At 37.3% G+C, this 15,514-nt stretch overlaps 1 protein-coding gene across 6 annotated transcripts in view; it reads right to left on the reverse strand.

Annotated features, from left to right (window-relative positions):
• Positions 1 to 15,514, reverse strand: part of CHD2 (chromodomain helicase DNA binding protein 2) — a 147,291-nt gene that overhangs the window by 88,033 nt on the left and 43,744 nt on the right. For 5 of the 6 annotated variants that reach the window (XM_036878630.2, XM_057494700.1, XM_057494701.1 and 2 more), the window contains 8 exons: positions 11,695 to 11,802; positions 9,596 to 9,736; positions 8,233 to 8,366; positions 7,137 to 7,362; positions 5,707 to 5,807; positions 4,675 to 4,719; positions 4,310 to 4,488; positions 2,193 to 2,317 (listed from right to left, as the gene is read on the reverse strand). In XM_036878630.2, the coding sequence (XP_036734525.1) occupies positions 2,193 to 2,317; positions 4,310 to 4,488; positions 4,675 to 4,719; positions 5,707 to 5,807; positions 7,137 to 7,362; positions 8,233 to 8,366; positions 9,596 to 9,736; positions 11,695 to 11,802 (1,059 nt within the window). Of the gene's footprint in view, positions 1 to 2,188; positions 2,318 to 4,309; positions 4,489 to 4,674; positions 4,720 to 5,706; positions 5,808 to 7,136; positions 7,363 to 8,232; positions 8,367 to 9,595; positions 9,737 to 11,694; positions 11,803 to 15,514 lie in introns of those variants that run through there. The other variant, XM_036878634.2, reaches the window with a different exon arrangement.

Here is a 15,514-nt window from a genome sequence, read left to right on the forward strand (position 1 = left end):
CTACCTCCTCTGCTGGTGAACCTACCGCACCTGACCGTCGTGTGTCTATGCAAATTACCCACCCATTCCACTGCACGCCATTGAGTTGTTTAATGCTACACACACTATTCCCTAGACCTACACGCTGCAGGTGCACAAAGCTTGTTTAAATACTGCCGTCTACAGTACATCAGATTTCTGAATACAACCTAGATCTATTGAATCAGAAATACCTAGGGAAGATCCCAGATTCCAAAAGACTTAGGCACCCCTATGTTTATCGCAGCACTATTTATAATAGGCAAGATATGGAAGCAACCTAAGTGTCCATCAGTAGATGAATGGATAAAGAAGATGTGGTACATATACACAATGGAATACTATTCAGCCATAAGAAGAAAACAAATCCTACCATTTGCAACAACATGGATGGAGCTAGAGGGTATTATGCTCAGTGAAATAAGCCAGGCAGAGAAAAACCAGTAACAAATTATTTCACTCATTTGTGAAGTGTAAAAACAAAGCAAAAGTGAAGGAACAAACAACAGCAGACTCACAGACTCCAAAAAGAGACTAGCAGTTACCAAATGGAAGGGGGTGGGGAGGGAGGGAGAAGAGAATTAAAGGGCATTATGATTAACATGCATAATGTAGGGAGGTCACAGAAAAGGCAGTATAGCACAGAGAAGTCAAGTAGTGACTCTATTTCATCTTACTACACTGATGGACAATGACTGCAATGGGGTGGGGGATGGAGGGGTGCTTGATAATATGGGTGAATGTAGTAACCACAATATTGCTCATGTGAAACCTTCATAAGATTGTATATCAATGATACCTAAATAAATAAATAAACATATAAATAAATAAATTCTACATTACCCAGAATGGCTAGTTTCAGGGGAAAAGTACAGAAAACAAGGCAGAACACACTGAGGAAAGGGAGAATGAGAAGGCCCTACCTATAAATCTCAGCTACACCTAATTTCATATACAAATCAGATACAACATTTTCCTTTCAGTAATTTCCCTCATATTTCTCTTACATTTCTGTACTACTTAGGAGGAAACAGAGATAATATTCTCCTACATTTCCTCTCCCTAGCAAACTGCCACTGTCCATACATACACACTAAAGTAGATTTGAATTGATTTGTATTTCTCCTGAAACTAGACCAAAAAAGCAAGTTACTTAATACGAGGTTCCTGTGACTAGGGCCCTTTTCAGTTGATTCTGAATCGGTCATATTAAAGTAAAAAATGCTGGCCAAGGACTCTGCATGAAACATGGTGTGACTCTGGACAAGGTACATGACATCTCTGTTCCTAAGAACCCTGAACTATAAAATGAGAGGGTTTGATTAGACAAGCTCTTAAGGTTCCACTTAGCTTTGTAACTATCCTTTAGGAATATTGGGTCTCACTCTTCTGAGACAAAACAGTTCTTGAGCAATTTAGAATAGTTATGTTAAACCCACATTCTCAGTCACACAAACTGAGTCTTCTCAACATTTCTAATTTTCATAAGTAAATATTAAATTATTGTATCAGATTTTATAGGACAAGGTGGTTCAATTGGGAAACATTGTAAACGTCTATAACTAGAAACCACATTTTTAGCATTGAGAAAAGAAGCTTGTGTTTTTTTATTTCCAGGTTATATTTTAATTCTGAGATAAGAATTTTTGTATTCGTATATAACACGAAAGAAACTAAAAGTCTGCGTGTTGGGGAAGGAATCTGCGGATCACACTAAAGGCACTTCTCACGCTGTATGATGCTCCACGGAGACACGGAGATCATGTCTGTTTTAGTTCGCTGTTAAATTCTCAAGGCCTACATAAGTCCCTAATACATCAGAACTAGGGACTACTTGAGTTTGTATTGAATTTGGTGAATAAAATTTATGAATACTGCCTCAAAGTACCCTTAAAACCTAAATGCTACCATTATCTTGCTCTTTATATCAACAAATAACATATTATGACATATGTCGCAGGCTATGACAAATTACCCCCAAATAATGAATAACAAAGTACTCTGTACTTCAGGTTAAAGTGGTAGAACACATACATAAAAACTCCCACAAGGGACTTCTCTCAGTCACATAATTTTATTTCTGTTAATATACATTAGAAAGAAATAATCCTTTGCACCTTAAAATAGAGGTCAGAAACAATAAAGAAAACTTCAAACATATTTTTTCTACCTACTTGCACCAGGAGTGAGCAAGCCAGTTGAGACCTTCTAGCTGATAATCACGAAGCTCCAGGTTCTCCCCTCCTAAATAGGATGGCTGTTTTTTTAACGCCACAAATCGTGGTCTCTGCTTCAGGGCCTAAAGAACAAAAATTAACAAACCCCAAGTCTGAAGAAAACTTTCTTCCTGTTCATATGTTAAAATGCTAGCCATGACTTACGCTCTGCACCAAAGAAAAACAATTTAAATTCCACATCTAAATCCACCCACAACTCCTTTCATTTCAGATCACATCCCGAAGTACTTTTGACTCAACTACCTCCTTTCCTAACGCAAGCCTGTGAGCATTACTAACACTTATTTCACATCATCTCTACAGTATGGCAGTGAGTGAAGTATTTTCATCCTTATGTTATCTTACTCTAAATATTAAAAAACAATGCCCCTGGTAAAGACTGTATATGCCAAATGCAGCAGAACTTTACCAAAAAGAGTTTATAAATTCTGAAATGTGCCCACCTACCTTGAACCCCCAACTGTGTGAGTTTGGTTTTCTGAAGGAAAGGATATGGTTTTCACCTCCAAAAGTGTCAAGAACAGCAGTCTAGTAAAGCCATGTCTCTATGGTTTGCACAAAATGTGGATTCTGTGGCCAAATCAGTTTGGGAAACAATGGATTTAAAAGTTACATGTATTTCATTACTCATGACTTTTCAAAGTCTAACACGCCTGTGTATATGGTGAAATTAAAGGAGAAATTAATCCAGGAATGTTTCCCAAAGTTATTTGGCCACAAAGTCTTTTTTCAGAAAGCATTTCTCTGAAATTAGCATTCTATGAAATTATCACCCTATTATGAGAAGTATCATCCTATTAATATTAGTGTATTTGATAAGGTAATTAATGATAGTTTCAGCTCTCCTCTGTGAACACCCCAAAGTAAATGGAATCTGACTCCACCCTCTCACCCACCAAAAACCAGCTGTCCATTTCTGCCAAGTGTCCCCCAAAACACTTCTCCCATTGGTTAGCTCCCTCCCACTACACTTCTCCTCACACGAATTCTTCCCTCATGGACTTCTAGGACATCTTCCTGGCTGAACTTTCTGGCTTTAGTAAAAGCTTAAGAGTCTCCTACACAGTCCTGTTAGATGAGGCTTTTTAACTAAAATACTGTCTCCACCCTGCTGCTCTACTCATTAGGATAGGCATGTCAGTACTCATAAGACAAAGTCAAAATATCCCTCAAGGTATTCAAGACATTCACACTTGGACCTAAATGCACTGGCCGACATCGCCTCCTCTCTGCCAACCCCAAGGTCTGGTAGTCCTCCCATCGCACTGTAAGAACATCCTTCTCTTGGTATCTTTCATGGAAGGGCAATAACCTGGGCCTCCTTATATCTGTCTATCCAGCACTGATCCATTCTTCAAGGACCAGGGCAGTTCACATACCACACACTTCCTCTTTAAAACCCCTTCATTGATTACTGGAGCTCATTAACTTCTTCCTCTGTGTACTTTTCTGATATTCTTTATCACACCCTCTGGCCTTTAATTACACACTGCTTTTCACAGATAGAGGTTTGCTGCCCTGAACTTGAATGTCCACTTTTCAGAGACAGAGCCCATGTCTTATTTATACTTTTATGACTGAGGACCCAAGCACTCCAGTTTAAACCTGGAATGAATTTCAAAGGAAAAGCATTTGTACAACCAATCTAGCAAATAAAACAGCATACACATACACACACACACACACACACACACACACACACACACACATGTACAGTTTCTAACTTGGAATGCAGAGATGTTCCCTTTTCTTGTCACTTCTCTTTAAATAGAAGTGCTTAAGTTCTTTCATGTACTCTCTACATTATCTCTATAATTAGATATACCTAATTCTGTAAATTGTAATACTGAATTAGTCAGTAAAGCCATTATACAACTTATTCTCTCCTTGTAATTATTTTTCTTTGGTGTCAAGGTTGAGTCATCTTCTTTCATTTCAAAATAGTAATATCATTTACTTTGTAACATTTTTTCTTTCCAATAATCAACCTTTTGTATCAATATATCTTCCCCCTGAAAAACTAAAAGCCAGCACAGCAATTGCAATTCCCATACCTTGCATTCTCTTGTTGGGATGGTTTTTGAGTTGTTCCGACTATGGAAGCTGTCAATGCAGCTCTGGAATTTCTTTCCAATCAAGGCTTCATCTTCCCAGCTGCACTCTGAATAGGGCAGACCCATCCATTTGCATAGATACTCAGGTTCATTTGAAGGTGTGGGCTTCCGACTGTGAGCTATTTCATACATAAAAATGTATGGATCAGAAACTGTCAATTAAAGAAGGTTTTACACTGCAAAACAGACTCATTCTTTTTTACATATAACCAAGGAAATGCCATGTGGCAGAACTATAAATACTCTGCAAAACATGACTGCTCTTAAATGCTAAACAACATTTATAAACAAGACCTCTTGCTTACCTGGAAAATCTGTTTGACCCAGTGTAGATTTGCTTGTCTTCACAGCTAAACAATGGGAAAATAAGACATAAAAGTTATCACTATAATCAAGAAAAGGGTGACATTTTATTTTAGGCCTTATGAATAAGAATACAAACACAAATACTCTAGCATCTTACATCTTTACAAAAAGAAAAAAAAAAACGGTCGTGTTCTCATGGTCCTGTGTAGCTAATAACCCCATTTCTCTGTTCCTCTTTACAACAGAACTCCCCAGGAGAGTTGTTTTTCCTCACTTCTCCACCTCATTCTCTCCTGAAACCACTCCAATCAGGCCTGCATTTCCCATCAATCCATGGATCCATTTCACTAGCGCCCTAACTATTGCCAAATTCAAGAGTCAACCCTCAGCCCTCACCACGTGACTGGCAGTGCTCCCTCCTCGGGAATCCCTTGGCTCCCAGTCCTTCTCCCGTGGCTCTCCTCCTGTCTCACTGGCAGTTTTCTGTCTCCTTTGTTGGTTTCTGACTGACTTCCAAAAGCTCGAATGCTCTCAGATTTCCTGTTCTAACCATGTATACTATTTCTGATATCTCATTAAATCTGAGGCTTTAAAAACTATCTACTTACTGATAAATTCCCAAGTTTAAATCTCTAGCTCAAAGAGTTCTAAATTCCAGGTTCACCCATGCTACAGCCTTTATAGTACTTTCCACTTAGATGACTACGAAGTATACCAAACACAAATATCAACATAAGCCCTTGATTTCCATTCTAAAAACCAGCTCTTCCCTTCCACTTCAGTAAATGGTACATCTAGTCCCCTATTTATTCAAGTCAAAAATCTTAACTTCACCTTGACACTTCTTTCAGCCCCCACAACCAAATCTACCAACATATCTTGTTAGCTCTTCCTTCAAGATAAATCTATGCAGCTGTCTATTCTCAAGAAGTAATCCCACAAAATGCATTTTAAATTCACATTATTCCCAAAAGCAAAAGCCATTATTCCTGGAATTCAAACACTGCTAAAGTAAGTGTCCTTGCACTCACCTATTACTCTTTCTACTATCTGATACTGTTTGTTCAACTCTGAGGCCAGCTCTTGTTGGCAGTTGAAATATTCCACATCTTCGGGAGAAACCTTCCCTAACCTGAACCAAACAGAAACAGAAAAAGTAAATTCTAATCAGATCTGGGGGATACACACACACTTAGTAAAGCAAAATCAAAGACTAAAAAGGAAACTTAGTCTTTACTTGCATCTGCCCCTTTGGAAAGTATTCTTCTGCTAGTAATGTGACCAGAGATTTTACAAAAAACATACACTTTTCAAAAAACACTGGCTATCTTAGACTTATAAGACACACCAGTTATTCTATCTGATGTGGCCTATTTATAAAGAAACCTAAAAACAACTATTTTGTGTGATAAATTCAAGTGATTTCATGTGATAAATTCATATATCTAAACAGAGCAGGACAATAAAACTGTCGTAAGATTTTAAAGAAAACATGACTTTTCTCATACGAGTTTTAGGAGTGATTAAAATATGGCCTTTTAGAAAAACTAGCTATTCTTGGCACCAAAACACTACAAAAGGACAGCAGCAACAGCTTGAAATTAGGTATTACTGTACTTCTGAAGATTTTAAGTTTCTAATTGCTTTACAACTCACCCCTATCCTAGGGATACATATTTTTGTTTTTTAATCAAAGGAAAAGTATGTGATTTACTGAAGTAGCCTATCTTGCATAGTAGTAAAATGGAAATTAGAGCCTATTTATCCCTATTTCTAACACATAACACCCTGATCACATTACACTAATAGGTAGGTCTTCAGGGTTGAACGTACTGCCTCTCATCATGTCAGTTTAGGTTTGTGTATTCTGTAGCCCCACTCATTTCCATATGCAACCTAACATAATCAAAGCTGTGAGCAAACTAAAAACACAATGGATTTAATCATTTAGTTATTTAATCATTTCTGTTAAATGTACCATAACTCAGAGAGTTCGTTCCAGAAGATTAACTCCTCACATCTACACTACCCCCACAAAACAAGAGGAAAATAACAAGGTGCTTAAGAACATTAGTTCTGGACTTAGGCTACCAAAATTCCAATCCTGGGTCCACTTCACAGTTGTTCTGGGCATCATCTTCCCATCTTCAAGATTTTGTACAACAGTACAAATCTCTTGGGTTTATTGTGAGGATTAAAGAGATAAAGTAAGAGAAATGCTAAATAAGCTAGGTATCATTATTAAACTCTACAAACTTTGTGGCCATATACAAAAATATACAGGTCTTCAGGTCAAAATTCTAATAAAATGGAACTGTGAATAGTTCCATCTTCAGATGACCAAGGTAATATCTGAGAGCCTACACAGCTGTGCTTTTAATGCATTACTTAAAAACCTTTCCTGAAAGGGAATCCCCTCAGGCTGCCAGTGTATTTCTATAATCCATGATGGAAAATGTACCATTGTTTGATTTCATCCTCTTTCTTCTTGAAGTTCTCTAGTTTTTTTAGGCCCTTCACTTTCTGTTGCTGTAAGGACTCTTCACTCTCCCATGTGCTATGGATATAAGACCAACCCTTCCACTTGATGAGGTACTGGACTTCCCCTTCATCCTTTTCAGTGTCAAAGCCACCACTAGGGTCTCCATTAGCTTCGATCGCATAAACAGTAGTAGAAGCTCCAGTGGCTGCAAAAGAATTCATTTAAAGTTTAAAAAAAAGCTACCCAAGAGAGCAATCGTCTAAAGAGTCTCTTTGTGGATGAAGCACCAACAAAATCCCTTGACTTGAAGTAAGCAGAAATTCACAAACAATACAGGGTGAATAAGATCAATAATTTCCAATATTTTCAAAATGTAAAACATATTTTTACACTTTAAAATGTATTCCAACATTTGCTGGTGAGATCAAAGAAACTTTGGGGTCCAAGCACAATAAAAATGGAGCAGCAACATCCTTTTGTTTTGGTCCCTACTAACAGCAAACAAATCCATCTCTCCAGGAATACTAAGAATAAGGTAAGAAAATAAAAATCTCCCCAACAATTACCCATCCATCCAAAGTTCCCTATTAATTCTCTTAACCTCAAGTGAGGCCGGGTGAAAAAAAAGACAAAGAAAAAGGACGCAAGTACTGTTTTGCTATTTCCTACATGGGAAGGTTACTTACTGAGTTATGAGGTATCTCAATTTGGACTTAAAAGTTAATCTTCACTATTGTCCACATATGTACTTAACCAGTTTGATGCTTTTCACAAAGAGAAACAGAAACAACAAACTAAAAGTAGATTTGCCTAATGTTAATAGCAAGAATCTCTCTATATCACAGCCTCTAAGATAATGACATATCTCTACTAGCAGAATTTTAAGATCTCAAAGACATACTGGACACATCCGTAAATTCTCAGCTCTGAAGCATGAAGATGGGTGAGAAAGACTTCCATACTTCACAACAAATATGGGCATGGACTGAAACTCACTGTTTCAGAGTTGAAATACATAAAATTTGGGCCTTACTGAACAGGTATAAATAGTAATTTGCTTCCTAAAGATACATACCTCCTTTCTTTCCCAGCCTTGAATCCAGGACCTTTTCGATCGTTTCACTATTATCCTGCTGTTCATCAACTCCTTCTCCAGTCATTTCAATGAGGTCATCTGAGTCGGTCTCAAAGTCATCATCTTCTTTATAACTGTATGAGGAATAATGTTGAATAAATGAGAAACTACCTTTTCAGAATTGAACTCTGCCATCCAAAAATCATCACCAGAATAAGGACCCATACTCTTGTGGCTCTCAACATGCTGCTCTACAGATCAGCCACAGATAAAGTGGGCTCAGAGTTTTTTCCTACTTAAAGTATTAATGCATATTTATAGATAACAGCAAGAAGGCTAACTCATATTTCAAGATAAAATAGACCATAGTAATTTGTAGAGGCAAGATATAGGAAACTTCAACGACACTCCTGTTTTCATTTTTTAATATGAGATCATTACTATGTAAACAAGGAAACAACTACAAAGAAAGAAAATACACAATGAATGAAAAAAAACTGCTACTATTTCATTAGACAAAAGAGAAGCAATAGTTCTAAGATTCAATGTTTCACCCCTATATTTTGTCTCCCAATAAGAATATGAAATTTAAGTAATCTCAAACTGTTGATAACTTTAACAAACATACTTCCTGGTAATGTTAAAATATAAACTTCTACCATGTATTTACAGCAAATGGTTTGTGCATCACACAAGAGAAAGCACAATCCTGTATGCAATGCAGTCTGTAGGAGGAGAGAGTGCTATGCTACACATTAGCATACTCAAAGCCTAGTCCTAGCTCTGGAATTATTAACTAGATACACTGGACAGGTTATTAACAACTCCAGGACTCAGCTTCACCATTTCTTAGTAGGCCAAAAGAAACCCACATATCCTCTAAAAGAAAATTAAATGCCTTTCAAGTCATATCAAGTAAAATATTAAGGTTTGCATGTAGCTATTACTTTACTTCATTGTCTATTAATGCTTCATATCCTATTAATAAGCTCCCCAAAACTAAGCTAAACCTCAGAAGAATCTTTCTGATTTAAAGAGTAATTCAGAAGTGAGAATACAATCCAAACATCCTTCCTGAAAAAAGGATATTAAACGAAGATAACATCACTACACCACCTCAACAGGACATGAACTTAAGCAGTTCTCTTTACAGCAACGAAGACTTGAAATGAACTATTGCTACTCCTTCTATATCCCCACTGACCAAGACCATTTTTGCAAGAAACTGACCAGATTTCCATACAACCTCAGGACATAGGCGATCATTTCTGACAATCAAATGCACACTCCTGACGTATCAGAACCAAGCTGTAACCAATGACACTAACACCTTCACACAATGAGCTTCTGAGGCAAAACCTACCTAACATTTTTAGCTGCCCTACGACGAGTTTGCCTTTTGGGAGCTTCATCGTCTTCATCATCATCATCAGAAGAATCTTGCTTTTTTCTCTTTCCACGCTGAGTCTTAGGTTGCTTTTTAACACGAGGTTTGGGCACTGTTCTAAAATGAGAAGAGAAAAAATGGCAAAGGTTACTCCGTCACTTGGTGTCTATTCGAATCCATGTAACTGTTTATCTAAAGCAGAGATACAGAGGATTACTGAAGGGAACATTAGAGGTGCATGTTCCTGGGCCACATTCCCTAAGATTCTAATTCACCAGAAATCTGCATTTTCAACATGAAAGTAATTCTACTGCTGATAATTCTCAATCATTAACAGGAAATACGGTGGGTTCTGAGGCAACTGTTCTCATCTGTTCCTCAGGATCACCTGACATACACATGCAACATGTTGCTGATGATATGTGTTTGGTGAGCAATTTGGAAATTTCTATCCAACTTACAAATACAACAATTTTATTTCTGGGAATTGATCTTAATATACACCAATGTAGGCAAAAAAGCAAATAACAAAATATTAAAAACCTGAATATTCATCAACTGGGTATCAATTAATAAACAGAATACTATGTAGACATAAAAACTGAGAGCTTTCCATGTACTCATATGAAAAGATTTCCAAAATGATGAAAGAAAAGTGCAGAAGAAAATGCTCAGAATGCTATCTGTAAAAAGGAGTAAAAGACAAGAAATAACTACATATATATTTTTCCTGTATGTGCATAAAATATACCTTGAAAACTACCTGAGAGACATGGCTCACCATAAACCAGCAGAACTGACTGAGCAGACAGCTCCTCCCTATGCAAATCCAGCAACTCCCTTGAAATCTATTACTGAGCGCCAAACTCTCGGAGCACTCAAAAGGAAATGCCCAAATACACAATCATTCCTCCGTAAAAAGGTGAAAGGAGGAGATAGAAATTCAAAATCATGCCTGACTGTTTCCTTCTCTCCTACTTACAATAACCAATGCTACACAGACAGATGATCAGGGATTCAATAAATAAAGGATAAAATCTAGAAGACAGAACTAGAGTGGCATTTCAGTCCTGAGAGCTTAAACTCGGATGAAAGGAGACAAAACTTGGCTAATGAATTTCCCTATTGGGTTTCAGGATTAAGGGAAGGTACAATGTCCCAAGCCAAGGATAAGCAAATGTTTGCTATGAATGGCTAGAGTGTAAATATTTTTGGCTTTCCCAAAGGACAGGCAAAACTGAGGTCACTACAAGGTGCAAATTTTTGCAAATTTTTTGACAAAATGTAAAATAATCATTGAGTACATTTTTTGTGATACATATCTACTAATGAGAAGAACAGAATTCTTTTTGAAGGGATAACATTTCACCCAACGGAGGTTCAAATTTAGTGTTCCTTATCATCAAACTATAAATGTGCATCTATAGAAGCTACACTTATTAGCTCACAGACCTACAGGAACAGGTGGTGAGTGGGATTAGGCCTGAAGGCAACAGCTTGCCAATGCCATCCTAAGCAGTACTGCAAGGAGGTAAATTTTCCTGGAGCCTCTCTGCCTCCTGCCTTCCTTTCCCAATTGAAAATTATCAGTTTCCTGCCACCTCAGTCCACTGCCTTCTCTGTAGAATCAGATTCTCTTCTTAATGTTATATAGATTTATGAACAAAGTAGTAAAGTGTGCTTTCAACCAGCCACACAGTATTAAAACACTGAATTAAAGTTAAGAATTAGTTTTCCCAAGAAGAACCTACCCACAAGCCGAATCACAGCAAGCTTTTTTTAAAAGAGGATACAGTCACCCCTCATAACTAGTCTGACAGGGAGTAAAAAATTGTTAAGATTCACTTTGAGCTGCAGACCACGCAAACACTCACAAACAATGTAAGTATCCCAGTCATCTAATCACTTGCTAACCATGTAGGCTGGCAAGAAGTGAACCAAAGACATTCAAAGCCCAGAATCACAACATACTGTATCCATCAATTAAGGCTCTCAGAATAGCACTACATCATCCTACTCACTCTAACACAAATTAAACTCAACCAAAAGCGGAGGTACTCAAGCACACACTGCACCTTCTGGGGATAGGTCTTCTGGCTTTCATTTTTTTTTGTTCTGGTTCACTTTCTGCACTGGTGCCTTGATCCTGCTCATCTTCTGAGGCCTCTCGTTTCCATTTTTCTCTGTGATTAAAAGCAGAGCAAAATGATTTTTTTCTAAAAGAATTCTTCAAAATGTATAGCTTAAAGAAGCTGACAGAACCAAATGCAATCTGATTCAATTAGAAGGCAGAACGTATATACATTTTAGATATTATGCTAAAATATATTTATTCTAGCTCCATTTACATTTTGGCTATGTTCCTTTCTGGACTATGAAATATCTACTCTTATTTTTATGTCTGCTAACAAAACAAATGAAAATGGAAACTAAGGATATAGTTTTTAAACAATTTGTTCTGGGGGAGAAAGCTGTTAAATCTCTTATTGTTTTGACTTACTACTATCACTGATCAGATTGAAGCCATTATACTTAATAAGTGGTTCTCAAAATTTAGCATGGATCAAAACTACCTAAAGGGCTGGTTAAAGAAAGATTTATGGGCCTCAGCCACATTTCCTGATTCAGTAGGTCTAAGGTAAGGCTTAATATTTGTATTTTAACAAATGCACAGCTGATGCTGATTCTGGTTATTTCTTTAAGAACTACTATACTATAGTAGGTTATTTTGACCTCTTTAGAATGTATTTCAGGAAACAGCCTAAAATTATTTTTCAATGATAAACCAAGTACCTACTAAATAATCTGTTCTGCCAAAGATGTCATTTTTCATACTTATAAGACATGGCAGGAGTCCCCTTGCTCCTTGAGATCTCAGAAGGCTTAAAAGAGGCCATACCCTACTATCCCAAAACAGTTTCTGAGGTTTATCTGAAAACCAAACAAGGTATCAGAGCTCATTTCCCACCTGCAGGTTACATATATAACTACTGGACATAACATCTAGGGGAAAAAAAATTACAGGCAAGTACCTGGGGTTTTCTCTGTAAGTAAAATAATCACCATTGTGCCTCTAGGCTGGTGTATAGGAAATGGGGTTACGCTAATGACAACTGTTGCAGAACTGCAAAGTCAAATCAATATTCTTCATGGGAGTATAGGTCAAAGTAATAGTGGAAACTTGTTGCAAGAATATGGCTACTCTGCAGATTCCTGAGAACCTTTCTAACAGGAGTCACCCTACACCTGAATTAATGGTGACTTTAGGAAAAAAATTTCAAGTCTTCCACAAAAGGCAGTGGAGTACTTTATGTACATTACTCAAGTTCTACTGACACTGTTTTGTATCCATTTCCCTAACAGTAGGCAACTCCATGTAGGCAGCGCTGTTTTTGTTCTTCTTTGTACCAGAGTGTAACACCAAGGCAGGCAAATGGAGATACTCCTTTCTTAAATAAAAAATAATTAAAGAATGAGCCATAACAACAGTCAGATGGGTAGTGTGCTTTTGGAAGCAGACTAAGGCCTATTATTACTTCTGCCTGATATCCTTCAGTCTGTCTTTGAAACAAAGACCTCCTTATATCTAACTATACTCTGGGTACCTGTCTTATTTTCCTTCCCCAAAACCTAGTTTAATAAATGTCTGCTATAGAATCCAAACAGCAGAAGGTGATAGCCAGAAAGGAAGAAAGGAAGGTATCTCCACCAATTGGGAGACTGACACATGAGGCTGCAGTCTCCCTTGGACCAAGTCCAGAACAGTTTACCTTTTGGAAGGGATTCACATAGATAGACTGGAGAAGTGGTTTCACAATAAACTTGAAAGAATGTAACAATTAAGACCTAAGGGAAAGTAGATGAGATGAGAAAGATCCAATCAAGTATTTGTTGTAAATTATGTAACTCCAAGAACTAAAAATCTAAATCAGGGCCACTAATGAGGTCTACTTCCACAACTGCAGCAGGCTAAGATGGCAGTAAACACTGAGAGAACCATGTTGAGGCCAGGAGGACTTGGACTCTTCCAAAACGAGGATATTCAAAAACTTAGTAACTTATCAACTATTATTCCAAAGGCCTCCTCTTAGAGAAGGAAACTTAAAGCCCAGTGAAAACAAGTTGTCTGGCTATGTCATCCCCAGCCCTGCTACTCTCAACCATAACTCACTGAAGACCAAACTATCAGGAAAAATTAAAGCCAGGCTTACACAGTCTCAGACTATCTGAACAACCAGACATTTAAAAGACCTGAGTTTGTATGTGTATTTACAATTGGCTGAATTATTTTACACTCTAATTTTCAAGAACAGAGGAAAACAAGGTTAAATTAGGTTCAGCAATACTAAGTTACTTTACATAAGGGGTGAGGTGAAAAGAGTGATGAGTTCCACAAAGACTACTTCCCAGCCCTGGCAGATGTACAGGGCTCCGAGACATGTGAAACTGCTGTCTACTCCTAGATTACTGTCCCCTTTAGTTTTGAGAACAACTCCCTCACTAAGCCAACATTGTAAGTAAAGCTACAAAGAAGAGACAACTAAAATACAGGATCATGCTTAAAACATTTTTCAAATGTCAGAGGAGACTTGAATTGCCAGATTTAGCTCTAAGAGGGCATTAATGGGATTTCCTAAGAGGGAATCAATGGAATTTTTGCCAAAATGTTGGGGAACTGGGGAGAAAAATACCAACAGCTGGCCACTGAGACCTTACCACAATATACCAAAAAAAAAAAACATGAAAAAATCAGAATGCAAGTTAACTGGGTTTAGTTTTCCTCCTTGACTGGGAAAATGTGGTTGGCAGGACACAAATTGTGACAGTCTCAAATCAAATCTGAACAACTATAAAGAAGGTAATGAACAAAAGCCATTTTAAGTAAAACAGTATTAAACTCTGGCCAAGAACTGCTGAGGCTTCCTATTAACTGTCTCTTAGAGCCCAAAGGAGAATGCCTTTCTCCTCCAACTTGCAAGGAAGATCAGGAAATAGAAGGCAGTTATTTTAACTTTACCGATTTTCAGTAGATTTTTCCCAAAAGGGCAAAATCCAATGAAGGGAAATCTGGGGCTATCAGGGATTCTCTTCCACTGTGTCACAGGTTTGTGACAAGACATCCAATTCAAAGAATGAGAAAGTTAGAAACAACTATGATCACAAGTGAAAAACTTCAACTGTAACATTTTTTTTAATCCCACTTGGGATTAAGGGTTCTGGAACCATTACAGGATGGTTTAAAGGACTACCGAGGCCATGATTCAGCAGAAATCCTATACAGTATTTTGCAAATTTAAGTAACATAATAGGTTTTGCATGAAAAAGGGAACAATGATCACAACAGCATGAGTGGATTAAATAAAACACAAAATTTTATTTCTTAGTATGACTTTTAGTCAGGGGTTACAACCTTAAATACCCATTAGGCAGATTAAGAATTGTAACTGGGGCTAAGAGAATTCACAGCCCATCCAAAGGTTATAAGGACCACTGAGCTCTATTAATGTGGGCCAGGATTGGCAGATTTTCTCAAAAGAAGCTAGAAATCTAGATTCTTATGCACCATCTCTCAATTTTTAACACTGCCAACTAGTTTTCAATAATGTACAGCAACACTGTGCAGTATAACTTCTAAGCCTTTAAAATGCTAATTCACATTATGACTCTAGGACATTAGTCTCTTGTAAGACTGTTCTTCAAAAATATCAATGTCATAAAAGCAAAGAAAGGCTGTCTAACTGCTGGAAAAGAACCCTGACAAATAATATCTAACCTTAGACCAAATCCTGTAGTAGAGATAGAAAATGTTTATTAAAGACATTAGGTCATTTGACAAAATGGGAGTATGAATTAGACAAAAGCATTTTGTCAGTGTTAAATCTATTTATGTTAATC

This window comes from Manis pentadactyla, chromosome 18 (assembly GCF_030020395.1).
Source record: "Manis pentadactyla isolate mManPen7 chromosome 18, mManPen7.hap1, whole genome shotgun sequence".
Taxonomy (NCBI): Eukaryota; Metazoa; Chordata; class Mammalia; order Pholidota; family Manidae; genus Manis; species Manis pentadactyla.